Source organism: Saimiri boliviensis, chromosome 14 (assembly GCF_048565385.1).
Source record: "Saimiri boliviensis isolate mSaiBol1 chromosome 14, mSaiBol1.pri, whole genome shotgun sequence".
In the NCBI taxonomy this organism is placed as follows: Eukaryota; Metazoa; Chordata; class Mammalia; order Primates; family Cebidae; genus Saimiri; species Saimiri boliviensis.
The window spans coordinates 18,795,993-18,822,982 of record NC_133462.1 but is presented as its reverse complement, the minus strand read 5'-3'; the positions used below and the strand labels follow the sequence as shown (position 1 = coordinate 18,822,982).

General features: G+C 43.0%; 2 protein-coding genes across 5 annotated transcripts in view; one reads left to right on the top strand and one right to left on the bottom strand.

Moving 5' to 3' along the window:
* ZNF383 (zinc finger protein 383) overlaps window positions 1-26,990 on the bottom strand; it is a 64,500-nt gene that overhangs the window by 31,466 nt on the left and 6,044 nt on the right. The window lies entirely within an intron of this gene.
* LOC101043802 (uncharacterized) lies at window positions 77-25,496 on the top strand. Of its 4 annotated transcripts, XR_012513847.1 has the most exons (6): window positions 77-227; window positions 1,845-2,058; window positions 9,482-9,608; window positions 10,204-10,296; window positions 13,968-16,356; window positions 19,659-25,496. XR_012513847.1 is itself a non-coding variant. In XM_039466561.2 (5 exons), the coding sequence occupies exons 2-5, from the start codon at window positions 1,987-1,989 to the stop codon at window positions 15,983-15,985; spliced, it is 2,310 nt and encodes a 769-aa protein (XP_039322495.1). In that variant the 5' UTR covers window positions 77-227; window positions 1,845-1,986; the 3' UTR covers window positions 15,986-25,496. The 4 variants fall into 4 exon arrangements, 3 of the variants coding, with proteins under 3 accessions (XP_039322495.1, XP_039322496.1, XP_074242520.1); XM_039466561.2 differs by having other exon boundaries at window positions 13,968-25,496; XM_039466562.2 differs by having other exon boundaries at window positions 77-272; window positions 13,968-25,496.

Below are 26,990 nucleotides of genomic sequence, written 5' to 3'. Positions count from 1 at the left end.
AGAGCGCCGATTACGGAAACTGCATGGAAGCTTAGAAGTCTCTATAAAGATGTATCTGCTCCCTGCTGACTGTGGGCTAAAATTGGCTTCCAAGTTAATTCAGAGCATGCGCAATATCAACAGTCCATAAAGGGAGGTGCTAGAAGTCGAACCGGAAGTGGAAGTGGTCCTCGAAAGTTATTTCGCCGTTGGTGTCAAGAGTTATTTTCACGTTTTAATGCGGAGAGGTCTCTGTGATGATTTTCGTTGATTGCGATTGGGGATTCTGTGAAGTCAGTAATAGAGGAGTTGTCCGTGGAGTTAGTGATGGTGGTTTCGGGGCTCGGTGATGTGGATCTGTGGCATCTGTCGATGCTTGTTTGTGACAGGGATTTCTCGGGTCGTTGATGGGCTCTTTGGGATGAGTGATTGGGGTTTAGGGGTCAGTGATGGGAGTCTGTGGTCAGTGACTGAGTGCCTGTAGGGTCAGCTATGGTGATCGGTGAGGACCTGAATTAAAAGTTCAGTTCTTTCCATTTCGGCCTTTAATATAAAGATCTACAAGTTTTAGTGTGTAGTAATTTCTTATTGTTCAAATCTAAGTGTTCGAAAATTTTTTTCAGTAATTGATTTTCTTTGACCCATGAGCTGTTCAGAAGTGCACTTTATATTTCAATTAGTGTCTGTGGGTGATGCTTCAGTTGAAAAATTGCATTATGGCCTAGTTCTATCTCAGTTTTCATAAATGTCACCTTTGTTACATACAAACAATGTAATATGTTCTCTAATTTGTATTGTTATAAATATTAATCATGTGATTTTATATATATATATATATATATATATATATATATATATATATGGTATCTCCTTACAGATTATTTTGTTGAGGAAGGTAAACTACATATGCTGGAAATGTTATTTGCCCACCTGTCTGTCAGTTTCTGCTTTATACATTTAATACTATGTTATTGGGACCAGTTTCATGTATTGTTAATAATAGATATGACTGGTTGGACGCCGTGGCTCTCACTTGTAATCCCAGCCCTTTGGGAGGCCGAGGTGGGCAGATCACCTGAGGTCAGGAAATTGAGACCTGCCTAGCCAATATGATGAAACCCTGTCTCTACCAAAAATACAAAAATTAGCTGAGCGTGGTGGCGGGCGCCTGTAATCCTAGCTACTCGGGAGGCTGAGGCAGGAGAATCGCTTGGGACGTGGAGGTGGAGTGAGCCGAGATCATGCCACTGCACTCCAGCCTGGACGACAAGAGTGAAACAACGTCTCAAAAAAAAGAAAGAAAGAAAGAAAGAAAAATCGATATGACTAAATAGCTCAAAAAACATTATACCAATTCAAGCTTCAACCAATAATTTCTAAAAGAAATTTGCCTAAATGCTTTCCAACAGTGGATGTTGTTACTTTTTTTTTTTTTTTTTTTTTTTTGAGGTTGGAGTGCAATGATGCCATCTCCACTTACTGGAACCTCTGACTCTCGGGTTCAAGTGATTCTTCTGCCTCAGCCTCCCGAGTAGCTGGGATTACAGGCAAGAACCACCACACCAGGCTAATTTTGTATTTTTAGTAGAGATGGGGTTTCTCTATATTGGTCAGGCTGGTCTCGAACTCCCCACCTTAGGTAATCCACCTGCCTTGGCCTCCCAAAGTGCTGAGATTATAGGCATGAGCCACTGCAACCAGCAAGAATTTTAAACTGTTTTAACAAGCCCTCCAGGTAACTCGAATGCATACGTATTTTTGGGAACCACTGCTCTGGTTTCTAGCTCAGGGACCTGTGCCTTGATGTATCCAGGAAGTGTTTGTGTAGTGAATGTTGAATGACTCTGTGGACATTGTCTTTCTAGGTTCCTGGGTGTCTCTGGGGAGTCCCTGGGCCAGACCTTCCTCCAGACTCCAGCCCACCTCTTCCGAACAGCTCTGCTGAGTTCACAGATGACCACTAAACTTCAGGCACCCTAGAGAAAAAGGGTTGAGACCAGTGTGGCCATGCCAACTAGTTGGACCTCACCCCAGAAATCCCCAGCCCTGTCTCCAGAGGATCATGGCAGCTCCTATGAGGTGAGGAGGAGGAGTCCCAGGAGGTGGAATTTCAGTCTAAGAGTAGGTATCTCTGATCCGTCACCAGAGCCTTAGGGGAGAGGCAGATAGGCCTTAGAAACTAACTGGACTCTAGACCTGGTGCTCCTGAAACAAAACTTGATCTTCCTGTCAAGTATGAGCAACACATGGGTAATGTCTTCATCTCTGGAGGCCACCTGTATAACAGTGGAGAGGTGGACTGTTAAGGAAAACTGTTTTTTTTTTTTTCTTTTTTTTTTTTCTCTTTTTTTTTTTTGAGACAGAGTTTCACTCTTGTTACCCAGGCTGGAGTGCAATGGCGCGATCTTGGCTCACCGCAACCTCCGCCTCCCGGGTTCAGGCAATTCTCCTGCCTCAGCCTCCTGAGTAGCTGGGATTACAGGCACGTGCCACCATGCCCAGCTGATTTTTTGTATTTTTAGTAGAGACAGGGTTTCACCATGTTGACCAGGTTGGTCTCGATCTCTTGACCTCGTGATCCACCCGCCTCGGCCTCCCAAAGTGCTGGGATTACAGGCTTGAGCCACCGCGCCCGGCAGGAAAACTTGTTTATTTCGTCAACACACTATATTGATGTTTTGGCTACAGACAGAATTCCTGGTTAGAAGTCACTTTTCTGTGAGATTTTGAAAGTATTTTTTCATTTCTCCCTAAACCACCTCCTCAAACACAAATGTCCTCTCTATTTTCTTTTCTTTTTTTTTTTTTTCGAGATGGAGTTTTGTTCTTGTCACCCAGGCTGCAGCGCAATGGCACGATCTCCGCTCCGCAACCTCCACCTCCCGGGTTCAAGCGATTCTCCTTCCTCAGCCTTCCGAGTAGCTGGGATTACAGGCATGCGCCATCACGCTTGGCTAATTTTGTATTTTTGGTAGAGACAGGTTTTCTCCATGTTGGTCAGACTGGTCTCGAAATCCTGACCTCAGGTGATCCACCCACTTCGGCCTCCCAAAGTTATGGGATTACAGGCGTGAGCCACCATGCCCGACCATCTTCTTTATTTTTTTTCTGAAACTTGTTTTTCAGATGTTGCTTCTCCATGTCTTTTCTCTACTGTTTTCTATTTAGTTCCTGCTATCAGTTTGGGGTAACTTTGTCATGTTTGCCTTCCAGCCCTTCTATTGAGCTTTTGAAGTGCTGGAATTTATAGGCGTGAGCCACCATGCCCAGCCAGGTATAATGTTATTTCTCATCTGTCTGAAGATATTGTGATAATTTATTAGGAATTGTTTAATCTTTTCAATAGGCAATGCATAACCTAGTTCAAAAATTAGAAATACATGAAAAGCAACATACTGAAAAGTATTATGGTAAAAGAGATGGGACTGTGGCTCACCCACCCCTGCCTCCCATCTACCTGTCTCCCAAGAGTGATAACCTGCTTTATTCATTTTCTTTGATTGCTTAGTTCTGTATACACACGTGAAAACAACTACAATTTTTTTCTCCTATAGCAGATTAACTTTTTGCACATTGCTGTTTTAATGTTTGTTTGGTATGATACAGAAAATATTATGGACAACCTAGCAGTGGACATTCTTTTTTTTTTTTTTTTTTGAGACGGAGTTTCGCTCTTGTTACCCAGGCTGGAGTGCAATGGCGCGATCTCGGCTCACCGCAACCTCCGCCTCCTGGGTTCAGGCAATTCTCCAGCCTCAGCCTCCTGAGTAGCTGAGATTACAGGCACGTGCCACCATGCCCAGCTAATTTTTTGTATTTTTAGTAGAGACGGGGTTTCACCATGTTGACCAGGATGGTCTCGATCTCTCGACCTCGTGATCCACCCGCCTCGGCCTCCCAAAGTGCTGGGATTACAGGCTTGAGCCACCGCGCCCGGCCAGCAGTGGACATTCTTGTCAGGTCTTCTCTTTCTGTTGGACATACTAGAAGTAGTGGGTTTTAATTTCAGGGTTTAGTCACATGTAGTGAGAGTCTTATCTGTATCTCAGTGAACCTTTACTTTTGTTGCTCTTGGGCAGTTTTAGGATTGATTATCTTAATAATTTTAATCTAGAAGATAGGAAGGATAGCTTGAGACTAAAGTTGTAGTTGGTAAAATAGCAGCAGTTAGCTGGACATGGTGGTTCACACCTGTAATCCAAACACTGGGAGGCCAAGGTGGAAAGATCACTTGAGGCCAGAAGTTCAAGACTAGCCCTGGCAATGTAGGGATACCCTGTCTCTACAAAATAAAATAAAATAAAATAAAATAAAATAAAATAAAAAATTAGTCTTGGCCGGGTGCAGTGGCTTATGCTTGTGATCCCACCCACTTTGGGAGGCTGAGGCGGGCAGACTGCCTGAGGCCAGGAGCTTGAGACCACCCTGGCCAACACAGTGATACCCTATCTCTGCCAAAAACACAAAAAATCATATGTGGTGGTGTGCACCTGTAATCCCAGCTACTCAGGAGTCTGAGGCAGGAGAATTGCTTGAACCTGGGAGGCAGAGGTTGCAGTGAGCCAAAACTGTGCCACTGGACTCCAGTCTGGGTGACAGAATGAGACTCCATCTAAAAAAAAAAAAGGCCGGGCCCAGTGGTTTATGCCTGTAATCCCAGCACTTTGGGAGGCCGAGGCGAGTCATGAGGTCAGGAGATCAAGACCATCCTGGTCATGGTGAAACCCCATCTCTACTAAATACAAAAAAATTAGCCGGGCATGGCGGTTCACACCTGTAGTCCCAGCTACTCCAGAGGCTGAGGCAGGGGAATTGCTTGAACCCGGGAGATATAGGTTGCAAAGAGCCGAGATCATGCCACTGCACTCCAGCCTGATGACAGAGCAAGACTCCGTCTCAAAAAAAAAAAATTAGTCTGGCATGGTGGTATGTGCCTGTAAACCCAGCTATTCAGGAGGCTGAGGCAGGAGGATCACTTGATTATAGAAGTTTGAAGTTACGGTTAGCTATGAGCGTGCCACTGTACTCCAGCCTGTATGACAGAGGTAGACTCTGTCTCAAAAAAAAAAAAAAAAAGAAAAAGCAGCAGCAGTCATTTATATTAGGCAGAACAAGGGGAAGTTTTATTCACTTTTGTGGTTTGAAGGATGTTCTGATTTTTGTCTATGCTCAAACATAATCACAGAGTGCTGTTGGTATCATCTTACACCATGATGGGCAGCGATTGGTCTGGTTTGCTGCTGGTGTTCTAAGAGAATGTTTTTGTGTAGCACCATGGAGAACACCATGAGTTAGCTGGTCCCTGCCAGGTTAGCTTCTAGCAACACTGAGGCTTAATTAACTGATAGTACTGGCCTAACTCTCAGAGGTCAGGGGCTGCTTTTGTCCTTATTTAAAATAAAGGAATGAGGCTGGGCGTGGTAGCTCACACCTATAATCCCAGCACTTTGGGAGGCAGAGGAGGGCGGATCATGAGGTCAAGAGATGGAGACCATCTTGGCCAACTTGGTGAAACCCTGTCTCTACTAAAAATACAAAAATTTGGTGGGCATAGTTCCACATGCCTATAGTCCCAGGTATTTGGGAGGTTGAGGCAGGAGAATCGCTTGAGCCCAGGAGTCAGAGGTTGCAGTGAGCTGATTGCACCACTGCACTCCAGCCTGGCAGCACAGCGAGAATCCATCTAAGAAACAAAAAACAAAAAACAAAACCATAAAGGAATGAACCAAAAGAAAGCTACGGCTACAATTTAAGAACAGATCAAAAGAGATTTAAGATGAAAATCACCTAAAGGGATGCAAACGTGTTGTTCATCCTTATGAAAAGAATCATATACAAAGAATTATACAAATTATTAGTGTTTATTTAATAAAGAATGTATTTTCAAACTATTTTAAGTAAAAATGAACAGAAATAATTAAATACACCTTTGGCCATTTTATCACACTACTCTTAGAAGCCTGTTGACCAAAGCAGACAAAAAAATAGAAATATTTGCTATAATATTGATTCTGTTTTCTAACAGCATTACATTAGAAATAAGTAAAAAGCTCTTGCACAATAGTGTGAATGTACTTTAAGCTACTGAACTGGACACTTTAAAATAATTAAAATGGCAAATTTTATGTATATTTTACCACAATGTAAAAAAATAGTTCAATAAAGTAGTGCTTATTTTTTTTTGGTAAGAACAAATGATACAAAAGTCCTTAAAGGAATTAAAGTGTTGATTCAACACTCCCAACACAGCCAAAAATGATGGAAAAGATCATGTGATTTTACAGTTGATTTTCCTGCCGAAGTTTTTAGTAATAATAGATAATATCAAAAATTATTCTCAACCTTATTTCTGTTTTTTTTTTTTAATTTTGTTTAGAGTTAACCTGGATGCCCAAAAGAACTGGAAATTAATAGATTCTGAAGTCAAACATATTCACTAACTATAGTCAAGAGTAGATGAGGATGGGCGCAGTGGCTCACACCTGTAATCCCAGCACTTTGGGAGGCTGAGGCAGGCGGATCACCGGAAGTGGGGAGTTCTCTACTAAAAATGCAAAATTAGCTGGCCATGGTGGCAGGCGCCTGTAACCCCAGCTACTCAACAGGCTGAAGCAGGAGAATCACTTGAACCCGGGAGGGTGAGGTTGTAGTGAGCCGAGATCGTGCCATTGCAGTCCAGCTTGGACAACAAGAGTGAAACTCCGTCTCAAAAAAAAAAAAAAAAAAAAAAACTACACACACACACACACACACACACACACAAAACTGTAATTATAATAAGCATAGTTGACCTTCAAACAATGCAGGGTTGGGGTGCTGACCTCTGTGCAGTTGAAAAGCTGCATATAACTTTTGACCACCCTCCTGAAACTTAACTACTGATAACTTACTGTTGATTTACCAAGAACGGTTGATTAACATGTATTTTGTATATGTATTATATTCTGAATTTTTCTTTTTTTTTTTTTGAGTCCGAGTCACCCAGGCTGGAGTGCTGTGATGTGATCTCGGCTCACTGCAACTTCCGCCTCCTGGGTTCAAGCAATTCGCCTGCCTCAGTCTCCCAAGTAGCTGGGATTACAGGCACCCACCATTACACTCAGCTAATTTTTTCGTATTTTTAGTAGAGACGGAGTTTCGCCATGTTGGCCAGGATGGTCTTGATCTCCTGACCTCATGATCCGCCTCCCTCAGCCTCCCAAAGTGCTGGGATTACAGGCGTGAGCCACCGCGCCTGGCCCTATATTCTGTATTTTTGTAATAAAAGTAAGCTAGAGAAAGGAAAATGCTTTTAAGAAAATAAAAAGGGCCGGGCGTGGTGGCTCACACCTGTAATCCAAGCACTTTGGAGGCCAAGGCAGGCGGATCACCTGAGGTTGGGAGTTCAAGACCAGCCTGACCAACATGGTGAAACCCTGTCTTAAAAAAAAAGAAAAGAAAGAAAAAAGAAAATAAAAAGGAAGGGAAAATACATTTATTATTTATTAAGTGGAAGTGAATCATCATGAAGTTCTTTGTCCTTATGGTCTTCGGGTTAAGGAGGGTGAGGAGAAGGAGGAAAAAGAGAGTTTGGTCTTGCTGTTTTGGGTGGCAAAGGGGGAAGAGGTGAAGGTGGAAGGGAAGGCAGGAGAGGGAAGCACACGTAGTGTAATCTTACTGAAAAAACAATCTGTGCGACAAATGGACCCACACATTTCAAACCCATGTGGTTCAAATGTCAATTGTAATTCCTATTCTCTCGTGAATTGTACAGTGAGTCTTGTCAATGATCTTCCAGTCATAACCATTCCAGATGTTTTGGAATATCCTTTCTTTAGAAATATATTTTTAAAGACTTTTATTTTGAAATAATTATAGATTCACAGGGAATTACAAAGTGATACAGAGAGTTCCCCTATCCATTTCAGTTTATTGTAGTACATGATTATATTCATTGCTGGATACAATTTGATGATACTTTGTTGAGGGTGTTTGCATCTAAAATTATGAAAGATGGCCGGGCGCGGTGGCTCAAGCCTGTAATCCCAGCACTTTGGGAGGCCGAGGTGGGTGGATCACGAGGTCGAGAGATCGAGACCATCCTGGTCAACATGGTGAAACCCCGTCTCTACTAAAAATACTAAAAATTAGCTGGGCATGGTGGTGCGTGCCTGTAATCCCAGCTACTCAAGAGGCTGAGGCAGGAGAATTGCCTGAACCCAGGAGGCGGAGGTTGCGGTGAGCCGAGATCGCGCCATTGCACTCCAGCCTGGGTAACAAGAGCAAAACTCCGTCTCAAAAAAAAAAAAAAAAAAAAAAAAAAAAAAAAAAAATTATGAAAGATACTGATCTGTAGTTTTCTTTTTTTGTGCTTTCTTTCATTTTGATATCCAAGTAATACTGGCTGTACAAAATTAGTTTGGAAGTGTTCTTTTATTTTCTGGATGAATTTGTGTAAAAATGAGACTAGTTCTTTGCAAGTTTGGTAGAATTCTCTGGCAAAAGTAGGCCTAGAAAGTGTAGTGATGTCTACAGTTTACTTTGAAATACATTTAAAAAAAAGTAAGATGGGGCCGGGCGCGGTGGCTCAAGCCTGTAAGCCCAGCACTTTGGGAGGCCGAGGTGGGTGGATCACGAGGTCAAGAGATCGAGACCATCCTGGTCAACATGGTGAAACCCCGTCTCTACTAAAAATACAAAAAATTAGCTGGGCATGGTGGCATGTGCCCGTAATCCCAGCTACTCAGGAGGCTGAGGCAGGAGAATTGCCTGAACCCAGGAGGCGGAGGTTGCGGTGAGCCGAGATCGCGCCATTGCACTCCAGCCTGGGTAACAAGAGGGAAACTCCGTCTCAAAAAAAAAAAACAAGTAAGATGGATCAATGTGTGATGAAGTGAGTAAGGTGTTAATGGTAGATATAAGTAGTGGATGTATAGGTTTTTACTGTACAATTCTAATTTTCTGTATGTTGAAAATTTTTCATAATAAGCTATTAGACAAATGGGAGGCAGGTTCTTTTTTTTAAAGTTTTTTTTTTCTTTTGTTGAAAAAAATTTTTTTTATCTTCTCACATCTGAAGTGAGAACAAAAAGGCAGGTTCTTAAAAAAAAGGGAGGTAAATTGGCCATGCACAGTGGCTCACACCTGTAATCCCAGCACTTTTGGAGGCTTAGGCAGGCGGATCACCTGAGGTTAGGAGTTCGAGACCAGCCTGGCCAACATGGTTAAACCCTGCCTCTACCAAAAATACAAAAATTAGCTGGGCATGGTGGTATATGCCTGAAATCTCAGCTACTCTGGAGGCTGAGGCAGGAGAATTGCTTGAATCTGGGAAGCAGAAGTTGCAGTGAATTGAGATCATGCTATTGCACTCCAGCCTGGGCAAAAAGAGTGAAATGCCATCTCCAGGAAAAAAAAAAAAAAGGAATTAAAAACAACAAAACCCATGGTTCGTAATCCCAGATATAGTCACTCCACCCTGCAAAGCTGACTATGCACATTGAACAGGAATGTGCCGTTACAGGGATCAGTGTCCTTCAGGGATGTGGCTATCAATTTCAGCAGAGAGGAATGGAGGCACCTAGACCTGTCTCAGAGAAACCTGTACTGGAATGTGATGCTGGAGACCTACAGCCACCTGCTCTCAGTCGGTAAGTGCAGTCACCTTGGTATCTGAAAGGAGGCCTCACTAAGAGTGCTTCCATTCTCATTCCATTCCATTCTGAATGCTGACAGCATCTTAAATAGCTGACGGGCCGGGCGTGGTGGCTCAAGCCTGTAATCCCAGCACTTTGGGAGGCCGAGGCGGGTGGATCACGAGGTCAAGAGATCGAGACCATCCTGGTCAACATGGTGAAACCCCATCTCTACTAAAAATACAAAAAATTAGCTGGGCATGGTGGCACGTGCCTGTAATCCCAGCTACTCAGGAGGCTGAGGCTGGAGAATTGCCTGAACCCAGGAGGCGGAGGTTGCAGTGAGCCGAGATCGAGCCATTGCACTCCAGCCTGGGTAACAAGAGTGAAACTCCATCTCAAAAAAGATAAAAAAAAAATAGCTGACGGTTTTGTCCTTTATTTCTCCAGGGTTCTCTATTTGTTTAGAGCACTCAGAATATTACTCTTTTCTCAGAGATATCTGGTCACTTTTCTGAAGAATAAACCCTCATTGAACAATAAGACTTTATTGAGTGGGCTCTGAAACATCATTAGCTTGACCCAGACCTTTATCATTTCCCATGAACAGGGTATCAATTTCCTAAACCAGAGGGGGTCATGTTGGAGCAAGGAAAGGAACCATGTACACTGCAGGGTGATAGGTCACGTCACAGCTGCCCAGGTGAGTGAAATGAGCATGACTCGAGTAGATGGGAGATGGGAGGAAATCTCAGCTGTCTTGAAAAACACTGGAACCAGGCCACTCGCTATGGTTCACACCTGTAATCCCAGCACTTTGGGAGGCTGAGGTGGGTGGATCACGAGGTCAGGAGTTTGAGACCAGCCTGAACAACATGATGAAACCTCGGCTCTACTAAAAATACGCACAAAAAGATTAGCCATGCATGGTGGTACATTATTGTAATCCCAGCTACTCACGAGGCTGAGGCAGGAGAGTCACTTGAACCTGGGAGGAGGAGGTTGCAGTGAGCCGAGATTGTACCACTGCACTCCATCCTGGGCAACAGAGTGAGACTCCGTCTCAAAACAAACAAACAAACAAACAAACAAACAAAACCTCTGGAACTGTGAAGTGCTTTTAAGACTACTCTTCAGGAAGGTTCTGAATTTTTTTGTATTGCCTGATGCCTCTCATATCACTAAATGCCTTCCACCTTGATGACTTTTGCACTTCTGTGTCCTTCCTTGTAGATTCTAAGTCATGTGCCAGTCAGCCTCATTAAAGATCCATCTTTGTTATCCTCCTTTTCTCTAACATTCTTTTTTTTCCCTGCCTTCCATATTGTCCCAGAGTCCCTCTTTCACATCCAGGCATTCCTGCATCTGCTTTCTTTCAAAATTACTCTGTGTCACACATTCCCACCCCTGCTAGACCACTTTTATTTCTGTCTTTCTCACTGTGAGATGCCTCAGAACTTTATCTCTGGGCCAGGTGCAGTGGCTCATGCCTGTAATCCCAGCACTTTGGAAGGCCAAGGTGGGTGGATCTCTTGAGGTCAGGAGTTTGAGACCAGCCTGGACAACATGGCAAACCCCATGTCTCCTAAAAATACAAAAATTAGCTGGGCGTGGTGATGCATGCTTGTATTCCCAGCTACTTGGGAGGCTGAGGCACAAGAACCTGGGAAGTGGAGGTTGCCATGAGCTGAGATCATACCAGTGCACTCCATCCTGGGTGACAGAGCAAGACTCTGTCTGAAAAAAAAAAACAAAAACAAAACAAACAAAAAAAAACAACTTTTTCTCTAATAAAGCTCTCTACCTCTTTTTGATATAGGAATGGCCATGAGATTTCTCACCTCTTCCCAGTCCTTCAGGCCTTTCATCTGATAGCTGATGACTTGGGAATCATTTTCACTTCATCTTTGGGAATACCTCTCTGCTTTGTTTGACATGACATGATTAATCACCCTTTCTGACATTTTCTTCTGATGTTGCTTGAGTGATTCCACACTGTTAGGGTCTCTCTGCCTAGTTGGGCTTGTTTGTTTGTTAATTTTTTTGAGATGGAGTCTCTCTCTGTTGCCAAGGCTGGAGTGCAGTGGCACAATCTTGGCTCACTGCAATCTCCGCCTCTCAGGTTCAAGTGACTTTCTTGCCTCAGACTCCCAAACAGCTGAGATTACAGGCGTGTGCCACCATGCCTGGGTAAAATTTGTATTTTTAGTAGGCACTGGGTTTCACCATGTTGGCCAGGGCTGGTCTTGAACTCTTGACCTCAGGCAATCCACCTACTTCAGCCTCCCAAAGTGCTGGGATTACAGGTGTGAGCCACCGTGCCCAGCCTTGTTTGTTTTTGTCATTGCTTTATTTTTATATTTCACCTGATGAGGTTTGAGTTTAATGATTATCTTTAGGACACAGTATGACTATGAATGTGGTGAAGATTATTTTATTTTTGTGATAATATCCCCTTTTCTCTCTTTCCCATTACCCATCTCCATTCCCACCATAAGCCACTGTTTTGTATGATGGAAACATTTTATTTTTATTTTTATTTTTTATTTATTTATTTATTTATTTTATTTTTATTTTATTTTATTTTTTTTTGAGACGGAGTTTCGCTCTTGTTACCCAGGCTGGAGTGCAATGGCGCGATCTCGGCTCACCGCAACCTCTGCCTCCTGGGTTCAGGCAATTCTCCTGCCTCAGCCTCCTGAGTAGCTGGAATTACAGGCACGCGCCACCATGCCCAGCTAATTTTTTTGTATTTTTAGTAGAGACGGGGTTTCACCATGTTGACCAGGATGGTCTCGATCTCTTGACCTCGTGATCCACCCGCCTCGGCCTCCCAAAGTGCTGGGATTACAGGCTTGAGCCACCGCGCCTGGCGGAAACATTTTTTAATTCACGCATATTGTAAAATTTAAAGTGAATTAGGGTTATGGATCATTAGTTTATATAAATCTTACTGTGCTATATATCATATTTTTTGTCCTACTTTTTTCATGTCTATCTTTGGTGTTATCTGTTTGTCTAGTTTATTTATTTATTTATTTTAATTTTTTTTTTTTTTTTTTTAAAGACAGGGTTTCACCATGTTGGTCAGGCTGGTCTTGAACTCCTGACCTCAGGTGATCTGCCCACCTTGGCCTCCAAAGTGCTTGGATTACAGGCATGAGCCACCACGCCCGGCCCATCTGGTTTATTTCTTTTAACTGCTAACTTGTTCCCCACAATGTTTCCTATAAGTAGTGTCACACCCTCCTCATCAAATCACCCACCCTTACCCTTTTCTCTGTGTTCTGTCTGCATGAGCCATTTTTACTTTCCCCTCTAGCCTCCACTAGCAGCTCTCTGAGCAAAAAGTCACTTATTAACCCTTGTAAAGTGACATTTGGATTTCAAACCTTATTCCAGGGAATATCTGAAAATAAAAGACTTCTTTCCACATGAAAGGGAAGACAATGATAGAAATGAAGTGAGATTCTATTTCATTCTAGAATAACTTTGGCAGATTGATAACCGATAGAGTTTTATCAGCAAAGAGAAAATCACTATCTAAGTGATGTTGCTTTTTTTTTTTTTTTTTTTTTTTGAGACAGAGTCTCGCTCTGTCACTCAAGCTGGAGTGCAGTGGCATGATGTCGGCTACTGCAACCTGTGTCTCCCGGGTTCAAGCAATTCTTCTGCCTCAGCCTTCTGAGCAGCTCGGACTACAGGTGTGTGCCATCATGCCCAGCTAATTTTTGTACTTTTAGTAAGAGATGGGGTTTCACCATATTGGCCAGGCTGGTCTCAACCTCCTGACCTTGTGATACACCCGCCTTGGCCTCCCAAAGTGCTGGGATTACAGGTGTGAGCCACTGCACCTGTCAGTGATGTTGTTTTAATCAAGAAAATATTGACTACAGGGGCCGGGCACGGTGGCTCAACATGGTGAAATCCTGTCTCTACTAAAAATACAAAAAATTAGCTGGGCATGGCGGCACGTGCCTGTAATCCCAGCTACTCAGGAGGCTGAGGCAGGAGAATTGCCTCAACCCAGCAGGCGGAGGGTGCGGTGAGCTGAGATCATGCTATTGCACTCCAGCCTGGGTAAAGAGCGAAACTACCTCTCAAGCAAAAAAAAAAAAAAAAAAAGAAAAGAAAAGAAAATATTGACTACAAATAGGTATTCTGAATATAAGGATATCAGAAGAATAATTCATGTGAACCCAAACATTTTTCATCCCCCTTAAAATTCTTATCAGTGTGACTCATTTGGAAATGGTTTGAAGTATAATTTACATTTACATATGCTTAACAGAAATGATGCTTCAAAGAATGTTAGGAAGAGTACTCAATATGGTAAAATGTCTTTCTATATTTACTGTGAATGTACTCCAACAGGAGAGAAATTATGGGACCATAATCTACGTAGAAAAATTCTCAGTTATAAACCAGCCTCCTCGCAAGATCAAAAAATTTATCTTGGGGAAAAATCCTATCAGTGTGCCAAATTTGAAAAGATATTCACCCGGAAGTCACAATTCAAGGTACACCTGAAGGTTCCTTCAGGAGAAAAACTCTATGTATGTATTGAATGCGGGAGGGCTTTTGTGCAGAAGCCAGACTTCATTACACATCAGAAAACCCATACGAGAGAGAAGCCCTATAAGTGCAATGCATGTGGAAAATCCTTTTTTCAAGTATCATCTCTTTTCAGGCATCAGAGATTTCATACCGGAGAAAAACTCTATGAATGTAGCCAGTGTGGGAAAGGCTTCCCTTATAACTCAGATCTCAGCATACATGAGAAAATTCATACTGGAGAGAGACACCATGAATGCACTGAATGTGGCAAAGCATTCACACAAAAGTCCACACTCAAGATGCATCAGAAAATCCACACAGGTGAGAGATCCTATATCTGTATCGAATGCGGACAGGCCTTCATCCAGAAGACACAATTGATTGCACACCGAAGAATTCATACTGGAGAAAAACCATATGAGTGCAGTAACTGTGGGAAATCCTTCATTTCCAAGTCACAACTTCAGGTACATCAACGCATTCACACAAGAGTAAAGCCCTATATATGTACTGAATATGGGAAGGTCTTTAGTAATAATTCCAACCTCTTTACACATGAGAAAATTCAAAGTAGAGAGAAATCTTCCATATGTCCTGAATGTGGGAAGGCCTTTACCTACAGATCAGAGTTGATTATACATCAGAGAATTCACACTGGAGAGAAACCTTATAAATGCAGTGACTGTGGAAAAGCCTTCACTCAGAAATCAACACTCACAGTGCATCAGAAAATTCATACAGGTGAAAAATCATATGTATGCATGAAATGTGGACTGGCCTTCATCCGGAAGGCACACTTGGTTACACATCAAATAATTCATACTGGAGAGAAACCTTATAAATGTGGTCACTGTGGGAAATTGTTTACCTCCAAGTCACAACTCCATGTTCACCAACGAATTCACACGGGAGAAAAGCCCTATGTATGCAATAAATGTGGGAAGGCCTTCACCAACCGGTCAAATCTCATTACACATCAGAAAACTCATACAGGGGAGAAATCTTATCTATGTTCCAAATGTGGAAAGGCCTTCACCCAGAGGTCGGACTTGATTACACATCAAAGAATCCATACTGGGGAGAAACCTTATGAATGTAGTACTTGTGGAAAAGCCTTTACCCAGAAGTCAAATCTTAATATACACCAGAAAATTCATACTGGAGAGAGACAGTATGAATGCCATGAATGTGGGAAAGCCTTCAACCAGAAATCAATACTCATTGTTCATCAGAAAATTCACACAGGAGAGAAACCCTATGTATGCACTGAGTGTGGAAGAGCTTTCATCCGCAAATCAAACTTTATTACTCATCAAAGAATTCATACTGGAGAGAAGCCTTATGAATGCAGTGACTGTGGGAAGTCCTTTACCTCCAAGTCTCAGCTCCTGGTGCATCAGCCAGTTCACACAGGAGAGAAACCCTATGTGTGTGCTGAGTGTGGGAAGGCCTTTAGTGGCAGGTCAAATCTCAGTAAGCACCAGAAAACTCATACCGGAGAAAAGCCCTACATTTGCTCTGAATGTGGGAAGACCTTCAGACAGAAGTCAGAGTTGATTACACATCATAGAATTCATACTGGAGAGAAACCTTATGAGTGCAGTGACTGTGGGAAGTCTTTCACTAAAAAATCACAGCTCCAGGTGCATCGACGAATTCACACTGGAGAGAAACCTTATGTGTGTGCTGAGTGTGGGAAGGCCTTTAGCAACAGGTCAAATTTGAATAAACACCAGACCACACACACTGGAAACAAACCCTACAAGTGTGGCATCTGTGGGAAAGGGTTTGTTCAGAAATCAGTGCTCAGTGTCCATCAGAGCATTCATGCTTGAGAGAAGCAGTGTGAGAAAACCCCACTGAGGATGGGTCTGATTGTACATTGTTGCATTCATGCAGCAGAAAAATGTCTAATATCATAAGTAGAAGTGACCACATCAGCACGTCACATAAGACTGTTCTGGAGAGAGTCTCTCAGAAGGCACTGAATGAGGCAAGGGACCCTTCCAACCTTGTCCTCAGCCTCAATAAACCTTCGGGCATTATTCATACTGAGAAGCAACTGAGTCAATTTGTTGAATAGGAAAAGCCTTCTCATGAAAAGTACAATGGAACACTGTTACCAAATTCTTCATAGGAAAGATTATATTATGGGAAGGATAATCCTATTTACTGTGGACGGGGTATGGTGCCAAGAGTTTGAATGGTAAGACAACATAATATATATGATAGTGATAAATCCTTCTGTGAGTTGTTTGTTCCAGAACACACCGTTGAGCAGAACTGTGGCTGTTTCCTCATTCTTCTTTTGAATCCAACACAGTTGTACATATCCAGTTCCCCAATGAGTATTTCTATCAAGCAACAGATACTGCAATAAGACAAATTCTATATGTATTCAGACATAGACCTCAGAGTGTATTTTGAGTCCCCATTGTTATAGCACAAGACTTGCAGCCCCCTTCATTACCTGCCAGGACCCTCTCTGAGCCCACATGTCCTCAGCACAATGTGTTGGACCCCCAATACAGTGTTTTGTTTGTTTGTTTGTTTGTTTTTGAGACAGAGTCTCACTCTGTCAGCCAGGCTGGAGTGCAGTGGCATGATCTTGGCTCACTGCAAACTCTGTCTCCCAGGGTCAAGCAATTCTCCTGCCTCAGCCTCCCAAGTAGCTGGGATTACAGGTGAGTGGCACCAGGCTAGGCTCATTTTTGTATTTTTAGTAGAGATAATGTTTCACCATGCTGGCCAGGCTGGTCTCAAACTCCTGACCTCTTGATCCACCCGCCTTGGCCTCCCAAAGTGCTGAGATTACAGATGTGAGCCACCATGCCCAGCCCAGCACAGAGTTTTGTATACTTACACCACTCTCAAGAAAGCCTCTGTGGTTAGAATTTTCAGGTTATCTGGGACAATTTAAATTCTTCCTTCTGCTATTAGAATTCTTCCCACTCAGTCTCTTCTTTTTTGTTAATTTATTTGTTGCTGAGTCGAAGCCCAGCATTTTGCTTTCCTTAATGATGTGACTTTCATAAGCTGATAACTCATGAAATCAATATATGCGATATGAAATAACTCATAAATCATGTAAAATCGATGAACTCATGAAAACTAACACCATCATATGTTCACTGTCTACTTGTGTCCATGTTCATCCCTGCACTCCACAAGGTCCCTTCCTGCTGTATGCCTCAGACATCAGTTCGGTCCCTGACTCAGGGCCTTTGTATTTGCAGTGCCCGCTGCAAAGAGCACAATTCTTTATCTGTGGCTTGTTCCTCATGGTTTTTTTTTTTTTTTTTTCCCTCCATGACACCGCCTTACAGGCCTTCCCTGCCTGCCTGGTTTAAAATTCCAGCCCCTCACCCTTCCTCTTTTATTCTTCTCCCTAGCACTTTCCCCCATGCTGCCTGGTATATTTTGCTCATTTCTCTATAGCTTCTACACTAGAAAATATTTCCCTTTTGTTCACCACTGTGAGTCTAGACCCATGACTGCCATACAGCAGGGATTCCATAAATGCACCTGTGGAGAGTTGACCAGTGTTTGCTGCATGACTTCTGATTTTTTTCTGTGTTGTAGCATAAGAAGCTCTAATGGGGAGAACCAACTTCCCTAAAACACCCAGACGTTTTTACCTTCAGTCTATACCTAGGTTGTATCTCTTCTCAACCCTAAAGTTAAAAAGTCATTGTAAACTTTTTGGTCTGATGCTAAAGAAGGGAAAACAGGTACAGGAGATCCCATGTGGATACTTGCTTCCAGTATTCCCTGCCATGATTTCAGAATCCCACAGATCCAACGTGATTGCAAAAGACTCCCTGCTCATTCTTCCTCAGCATGCACAGTTATGCCCTGTCTCAGCTGCAACTTGACATAGCCCCACTTACTCCAGAACCCAACCCACACAACCTGCTCATCCTGCCTGAAGAGAAGTGCCTGAAGCCAATAGCAGGGAACTAGAGCAGACAAGGGTGGATCTTCATTTAACATTAGGTATCCTGCCTTAGACAGGCAGCAGTGACCTTACAGATGCTGGCAGATGATCTGATTGGATGTACAGTTGCTGGGTGGCCCTTCTGGAACTTGCAGAATGGCTTGTCTGGGGCCAGTCTGTTGGCACTTCTGGGAGCGGGAAATATTTGGGCCCTGCAGAGATGTTTTCACCTTTCGGAAGGGCAGCATGGGGAGGTGAAGATGGGGCCCAAGGATAGAACATAGTCAAAGGGGCAGCCACAATGCCCCTTTAATTCCCAAGCCCTAGTTGGGGAGTGTTCGGTGACACATCCATTACCCCACCCTAGATCAGTGTCTACTGAGCCATCATTAGCTCTGCTTCCTCACTTCTTCACAGTATCTGATGGCCCATCATATGCATTCAACATCTTAGACCAATGTCTGCTGACCCATTACTCCCTTCACCTCATCCAGCACTGTATCTGAAGCTTTACTGTTCTTCCTTCAGTTTTGGATATTTTGTGATACACCATTATTCCCAACTTAGGACAATGTCTGCTGACCCTCAGGAGGATGTCTGGAAATCACCTTTTCTTTCTTATCCCCTAGAACAAGGTCTGGTCACCCTTCATTATTCCCATTTGACCTTACTCCTAAGTGTATCACTTGTGAATTTCAGGACATATGGAGGAAAACACATTTCACTGTACATGACTTTCAAATATTTCTCCTTTGTATTTACTGTAACGTAATATTTTAGTACTGACATGTGTATAGGTATACCCATTTATATAAAAGACTTTTTTTTTTTTTTTTTTTGAGATGGAGTTCCCAGGCTGAAGTGCAATGGTGCGATCTCGGCTCACCACAACCTCCGCCTCCTGGGTTCAGGCAATTCTCCTGCCTCAACCTCCTGAGTAGCTGGGATTACAGACATGCGCCACCATGCCCAGCTAATTTTTTGTATTTTTAGTAGAGACAGGGTTTCGCTATGTTGACTGGGATGGTCTTGATCTCTCTCTTTTTTTTTTTTTTTGAGACGGAGTTTCGCTCTTGTTGCCCAGGCTGGAGTGCAATGGCGCGATCTCGGCTCACCGCAACCTCCGCCTCCTGGGTTCAGGTAATTCTCCTGCCTCAGTCTCCTGAGTAGCTGGGATTACAGGCACGTGCCACCATGCCCAGCTAATTTTTTGTATTTTTAGTAGAGACGGGGTTTCACCATGTTGACCAGGATGGTCTCAATCTCTCGACCTCGTGATCCACCTGCCTCGGCCTCCCAAAGTGCTGGGATTACAGGCTTGAGCCACCGCGCCCAGCATGAAAGACTTTTTTAGATCAGTTTTAGGTTCACAGCAAAATGCACCTAAGGTACGGAGATTTCCTATATATCCCCTACCCTCATGTATACACAATGTCCCCCATCATCAACATCCCCCTTCAGAGTGGTACATTTGTTACAGTTGATGAAACTACATTGACACTATCAGCCAAAGTCCATGGTTTAATTAGGGTTTAGTCTTGATGTGCATTCTGATTTTTTTTTGTTTTCAGACGGAGTCTTGCTTTGTGGCCCAGGCTGGAGTGCAGTGGTGTAATCACGGCTCACTGCAACCTCCACCTCCCGAGTTCAAGCAATTCTCCTGCCTCAGCCTCCTGAGTAGTAGGTGTGTGCCACCACGCCCAGCTAATTTTTTGTATTTTTAGTAGAGACATGGTTTCACCATATTAACGAGAATGGTCTCAATCTCCTGACCTCATGATCCACCTGCCTCAGCCTCCCAAAATGCTGGAATTACAGGTATAAGCCACCATGCCTGGCCTTGATGTGCTTTCTATGGGTTGAGACAAACGAATAATGTCATGTATGTATTATTACAGAAGGATAAAGAGCAGTTTTGCTGTCCTAATAATCCTGTGTTTTGCCTACTCATGCCTTCCTACCCTATACCCCTGGCTATTTTCTTCTGTCTCCATAGTCTTGCCTTTGAACCATACAGTATGCAGCCTTTTCAGATTGACTTGTTTCACTTAGTAATGTGGATTTAAGTTTCTCTCGTCTTTTCATGGCTTGCTAGCTCTTCGTATTTTCTCACACTGAATAACATGCTGTTGTCTGGATGTACTATGATTTATTTGTCTATTCACCTACTGAAGAACATCTTAGTTGCATCCAAGTTTTACTGATTATGAATAAAGCTGCTATAAACACCTGTGTGCAGGTTTTTGTATGAACGTGACTATAAATTTTTTTTTCTTGAGACGGAGTCTTGCTCTGTCTCCAGGCTGGAGTGCAGTGGTGCAATCTCAGCTCACTGCAACCTCTGCCTCTTGGGTTCAGGTGATTCTCCTTTTCCAACCTCTTGAGTAGCTGGGATTACAGGTGTGTGTCACCATGCCTGGCTAATTTTTTGTTTTGTTTTGAGGCAGAGTGGCCCCCACCACCAAGCCCGGCTAATTTTAGTATTTTTAGTAGAGATGGGGTTTGGCTAGGCTGGTCTTGAATTCCTAACCTTATACACCCGCCTTGGCCTCCCAAAGTGCTGGAATTGCAGGCATGAGCCACCACACCTGGCCCTTACAGCTTTTTTTCTCTTTTTTTTAAAGGTCATATTTACGAGATATAATTTACATACGGTTATATTCACCCTTTTAAATGTAGAATTCTCAAAGTTTTGACAATTATATCTAACATGCAGTCAATACCACAATCAAGACAGAGAACAGTGTTCCCTCACTTCCCTGCACTTCCTCCTATTTTTAGTCCATCCCGCTTCCCCACCCCCAGACAATCACAAGCCTACTTTCTGTGTGTATAATTTTGCCTTTTCCACATGTTGTGTAAATGGAGACATACTGTGTGTGTCTATGTCTGTGTGTTTGTATCCTTTTGAGTGTGATTTGTTTCATTTAATGTGATGCATTTGAGATCCATCCATATGGTTATATGAGATAGAAATGGAAAATAAGGTGTTGAAGATGCTTGACATCTTTAATTATCAAGAGAATGAAAATTAAAACCACAATGAGGTACCCATACACACCTTTTAGCATGCCTAAAAATGAAGACATAATGCTGAGAGTTGGCAACAATGCAGAGAAATGGAAACTTTCATGCACTGCTGGTAGAAATGTAAAATGATACATATATGATATATCCACTTTGGGCAAAAAGTTTTGGAGCTTCTTTTTTTTTTTGAGACAAAGTCTCGCTCTGTTGCCCAGGCCAGAGTGCAGTGGCACAATCTCGACTCACTGCCACCTCCGCTTCCCAGGTTCAAGTGATTCTCATGCCTCAGCCTCCAGAGTAGCCAGAATTACAGGCGTCCGCCATCACACCCGGCTAATTTTTGTATTTTTAGTAGAGACAGGATTTTACCATGTTTGGCCAGGCTGGTCTCAAATTCCTGACCTCAGATGATCCACCCACCTTGGCCTCCAAAAGTTTTGGGATTACAGGTGTGAGCCATTGCACCCGGCTGGCAGCTTCTTATACTGTTAAACATACACTTATCGTATGACCCACCAATCCCACTCCTAGGTATTTACCCTAATTATTTATATAAAAACATGTACTCAAATTTCACAGCAACTGTATAATTGCCAAAAGTAGGATCCAACCCAAATGTAACAGTGGGTGAATAATTAAACACACCGTAGTGTGTCTATACAATAAAATACTACCCCAACATAAAAAGAAATGATTTATTGACACCGGCTGCAACATGGATGAATCTCAGAAGTACTGTTTTTTTTTTTACTATGTGATAATTTAAATGATATTTGAAAAACTATTAGATATTAGACTAGATTTATATATTTTATGTGTAGATATCATTATATACTATATACTGTGTTTTACTGTATGTTATAGCACATTATAATATTATTATACTTACAATAGTTTCCATTTTATATAATATATATATCTAGTTTATAATTTTTATATGTTGCATATCAAACTTTTATATGACATTTTAGTTTTTACTTTTACATAATCACATTTAATGTTTATAGTATAAAGTGTAACTATAATAAAACAGATCATAGGGTTCAGAGATCCCACAGATGGAGGTGGTCACTATTTTTATTATTTCTCAAGAATCTCAATTCTGGCTGTTTTAACATCAAAGAAGCTTTCTCCAACTTTTGGCTTTTGCACCAACCATGTTCTCTGAGCATACTCTGCTTCCCCAGTGTCCATATATCTGGCTTTCTTCTCCCATCTCCTAAAAGCATCCACCCCTACCTTTGCCCCACCATTGTATCTGAAGTAACACATCCCTTGGGGTCACTTTTCTGCTGTATTATTTTGTATATATTTGTGTTGCAGGTATCACCATCTGACTTGACATTAAATGTTTCTTTTTTTGGTTTTTCATCCAACCTTTCCACTAGACCTCATGAGGCCTGGTCTTTGTCTGTCTTGATTTTTTTGTGTCCAAGGCACCCAACATGGTGCCAGCACAAAGCAGACACTCAGTACAAGCTTGTTAAATGAGTGAATGAATGAATGAATAATAGCAGTAGTATTGACGTTGAGCCAATGCCCCACACAGATTGGCTAAATGCATGGAGAAGTGGTAGGGTTGGTTCCAGGTTCTCTAATTTTTAAAAAATTAACTTAGATTTTAAATTAGAGGGCCAAGTGTGGTGGCTCAGCATTTTGGGAGGCCAAGGCAGGTAGATCATGAGGTCAAGAGTTTGAGACCAGCCTGACCAACATGGTGAAACCCCGTCTCCACTAAAAATGCAAAAATTAGTCGGGCATGGTGGCGTGCACCTGTAATCCCAGCTACTCAGGAGGCTGAGGCAGGAGAATCACTTGAACCTAAGAGGCGGAGGTTGCAGTGAGCCGAGATCACGCCACTGCACTCTAGCCTGGGCAACAGAGCAAGACTCTGTCTCACAAAAACAAGAAACGAAAAACTAATACCCCTCCCCATGCTTCAGCATACCTCAGCTCTAATTCCATGTACAGGTTTGTCCCCAACCACCCTGCCACCCTCCTCCAGAGTAGCTTACCTATATTTCCCCCAACATTCCACGGGTCTCCTAACTTAGCCTCCTCTTGGTCACAGTGGCGTACCATGTTGGTGGGTGACAGTAGCGAGGGACCCAGAGGCAAAAGTCTATTACCACTGGCATCCACCCTAGCACTTTCAATCCCGTACCCCATCATCAGTGCCATATGCTCTACCCCATTCACTGGAGCAGCCACCAGCAAATATGGAACCCAGGGAGCAAGAGGAATGTGGCAGGGCTGAGGGTTCTGGGCCTCAGGTACTTGATTGGAAAATGAATGTGATGCAGTGTGGCAGATGTTGACCCTGTGGCCAAAGTCAGGTTAAAGCCATGATTGTCATGCACACTTGCCCTAATGTCAGAATGGATGGAGCCCTCCATCCTCAGCTTCAGTCAGGCTGCTGTGCCCATGTGACTCTTATCTACATTATATCCTACCCCACCCTAATGCTGCTCTACTCCCCACCCCCAGACCATACCACTTATTAACTACAATACTTAATCTACCGTTATGTTGATTCTATTACTGGTTTTGTTTTCGCTTTTTGTGTGTGTTTTTTTTTTTTTTTTTTTTTTTTTGAGATGGAGTTTCACTCTTGTTGCCCAGGCGGGAGTGCAGTGGCTTGATCTCAGCTCACCTCAGCCTCCCAGGTTCAAGCGATTCTCCTGCCTCAGCCTCCCGAGTAGCTGGGATTACAGGCATGCACCACTATGCCTGACTAATTTTGTATTTTTAGTAGAAATGGGATTTTCTCCATGTTGGTCAGGCTGGTCTTGAACTCCTGACCTCAGGTCATCTGCCCGCCTTGCCTCCCAAAGTGCTAGGATTACAGGCATGAGCCATCACGCCTGGCTCTATTATTGGTTTTAAGTATAATTATCATAATTTATAACTAATATCAGAATCTTTGTCACTATTTATTACATGCCTTTAATTACTAAGATACCATGAATGACATATGAACTCTGATGCTAAGAAATCCTGTCACTTCTAGTTTCTGCCACCTTCAGATTGGAGTTTACACGAACACAATAGCCACAGCTGTAGCGGAAATGTTTTTCTACCTCTGTAAAATCAACACAATTAGATTGCTTCCTTTGTGATATTATTATGGTGTTATTTCAATATTTATTATAATAATAGCTATTGCTACTAAAACAAAAGCTGTTGTTTTCTGTTTCCATCTGTGAAGTAGGGTAATGTAAGCACCACATTAATACAAGCATTTGAGTTATAGTAAGTTTGTGACTATAATAAATGCCAATCCTGAGAACCCATGGTGTGTTCTATTATATGTGGGAAGAGATGGCCAGGGGCAGACCTGTGTGTTACTTACAGTTAAATGATTACAAGCTTGCTTTGCTTTTTATACACTGAGATTTGTGCCATGGATCATATCCAAACTATGGTGCAGTAAAATAAAAGCAGAGATCAAGCTGTATCAGGAGGCCTGTGGTAAGGACCATCTGAGGGCGTCTGTAACCGCAGAATACTGCGGTGTGGCTGCAGAGCAGAAAAGAAACTGCTTTGGTCCCACAACTCTTCTCAAGGTAGAGTTTGTGTAAGGATTTTTAAAGGGGGCTTATGCAAAAGACTTAGGGAAGTAATGCAACTTCTGCTCACAAGACTTGGGAGGGTCTTCACAGATGGGTGCTGGTAAAGCCTGAAAGCCTTGCAGGACAGAGACACTGCAATGCCACAGGCTCTGCCTATGTTCTCAAAATATAGAGCAATTCTGATTGCTCAGTGTCCACAATGCTTGGGAGATAAAAGCCCCTTGATGAAAGATGTGTGGTCAGACCTTATGGCTGCACCTCTGTTGCCAAAACACCTGGATAGACAATGGGTGGTTAAATCTCAGTGTCCTTAGTTAGCATTTCTTAGAAGAACCATGTTTGCTATTGAATGCTGCAGACACATGTTCTTCCTCCAGCTATCTTCCTCCTGAGCCCCCCTCCCTACAGCCTGCAAGATTAACAAGATAATACACCTAATAAAAATGCTTGGAGCGCAGAGCTGAATGCCAGCACAGATCACCCCACGTGAGTCTGTTGGACCCCTAGACCCATGCTGTAAAATTCTGTTCTTGTGCCTGTATTTCTTTTCTCACTCCCTTGTCACTGCTGGGACACGGGGCACCCATGCACAGTGTTGGGCTGGTTCCCAACATTATACTCTGGAAAACGGGCCCATTTATAATGCAATGTTGCCTATTGCTATGGTCTGAATGTCTGTGTCCCTTTGAAATTCATATTAAAGCCTAATCCCCAGTGGGATAATATTAAAAGATGAGGCCTTTGGTAGATTATTAGGTCATGAGGACTTTGCTCATATGAATTAGATTAGTACCTTATAAAAGTGACCTAAGGGGGGCCGGGCGCGGTGGCTCACGCCTGTAATCCCAGCACTTTGGGAGGCCGAGGTGGGTGGATCACGAGGTCAAGAGATCGAGACCATCCTGGTCAACATGGTGAAACCTCGTCTCTACGAAAAATACAAAAAATTAGCTGGGCGTGGTGGCGCGTGCCTGTAATCCCAGCTACTCAGGAGGCTGAGGCAGGAGAATTACCTGAACCCAGGAGGCGGAGGTTGCGGTGAGCCGAGATCGTGCCATTGCACTCCAGCCTGGGTAACAAGAGCGAAACTCCGTCTCAAAAAAAAAAAAAAAAAAGTGACATAAGGTTACAATTCAACATGAGATTAAAACAAAAACAACAAAAAAAATCACCTAAAGGAGCTTGTTTGCCCTTTCCACCAGGTGAGAACATAGCAAGATGGCACCATTATGAAGCAGTGAGTGCTCACCAGACACTGAATGTTCTGGCTTCTCGATCTTGGACCTCTCAGCCACCACAACTATAAGCATGTCTCTTGTTTATTCAGTCTTGAGGCCAAGGTGGGTGGATCACCTGAGGTCAGAAGTTTGAGATCAGCCTTGCTAATCTGGTGAAACCCCATCTCTACTAAAAATATAAAAATCAGCCAGGCATGGTGGCGGGCACCTGTAATCCCAGCTACTCAGGAGGCTGAGGCAGAAGAATCGCTTGAACCTGGGAGGCAGAGGTTGCAGCGAACCGAGATCATGTCACTGCACTCCAGCCTGGGTGAGAAAGAGCAAAATTCCGTCTCAAAAAAAAAAAAAAGAGAAAAGAAATGCATGCACAATAGAAAGGGAGAGAGACACACAGAGAGATAACATCTCTCTCTATTCTCCTTCCTGTAAGACCAGTTATCAGTTTAGAATCCATTCCTTATTACCTCATGTAATCTAAATTATCTCCTAAAAACCCTGTCTCCAGATTTGGAACATTGGGGATTAGGGTTTCAATGTATGAATTTGGGGCTAGTGGGACACAATTCAGGCCATAGCACCCTCCAGTGGACACTCTTCTCCTTTGACGTGTGTGATGTTAACCACAACCAACAAGGGGTGAAGAGTGTCTCCGACTACAACTTCAGTCTAGAGTTGCCCTTGGTTCTGGAAGCTTCCTGATTTCCCACTCTGCATGTTTCAGTTCCCATTGGGAGAGATCCTCCTTCCAACTACAGAATCAATTTTCTTCTTGGCCAAGCTGGAGATTTCACAGAATCACTTTTATTCTTCTGCAGTATCATTCCAAAGCCAGGAAAGACAGCTTTAAACTATAGCACCTGGCTGAGCCCTGGAAGCCTTGCCCCATATTCCCGACATTCCGCATTGTGGCCTTCCATTGAGTGACTGCAGCTGACTGCCAATTCTCAGAACCATAAGCAATCAAGGACTTTTCCACCTGCCTTACACACAAACTCAGCAAAGTCATTTGAATGTATTTTACCTCCTGCAGGTGCAAAAGAGGGAGGTTCTAATGCCTGCCTTCCTG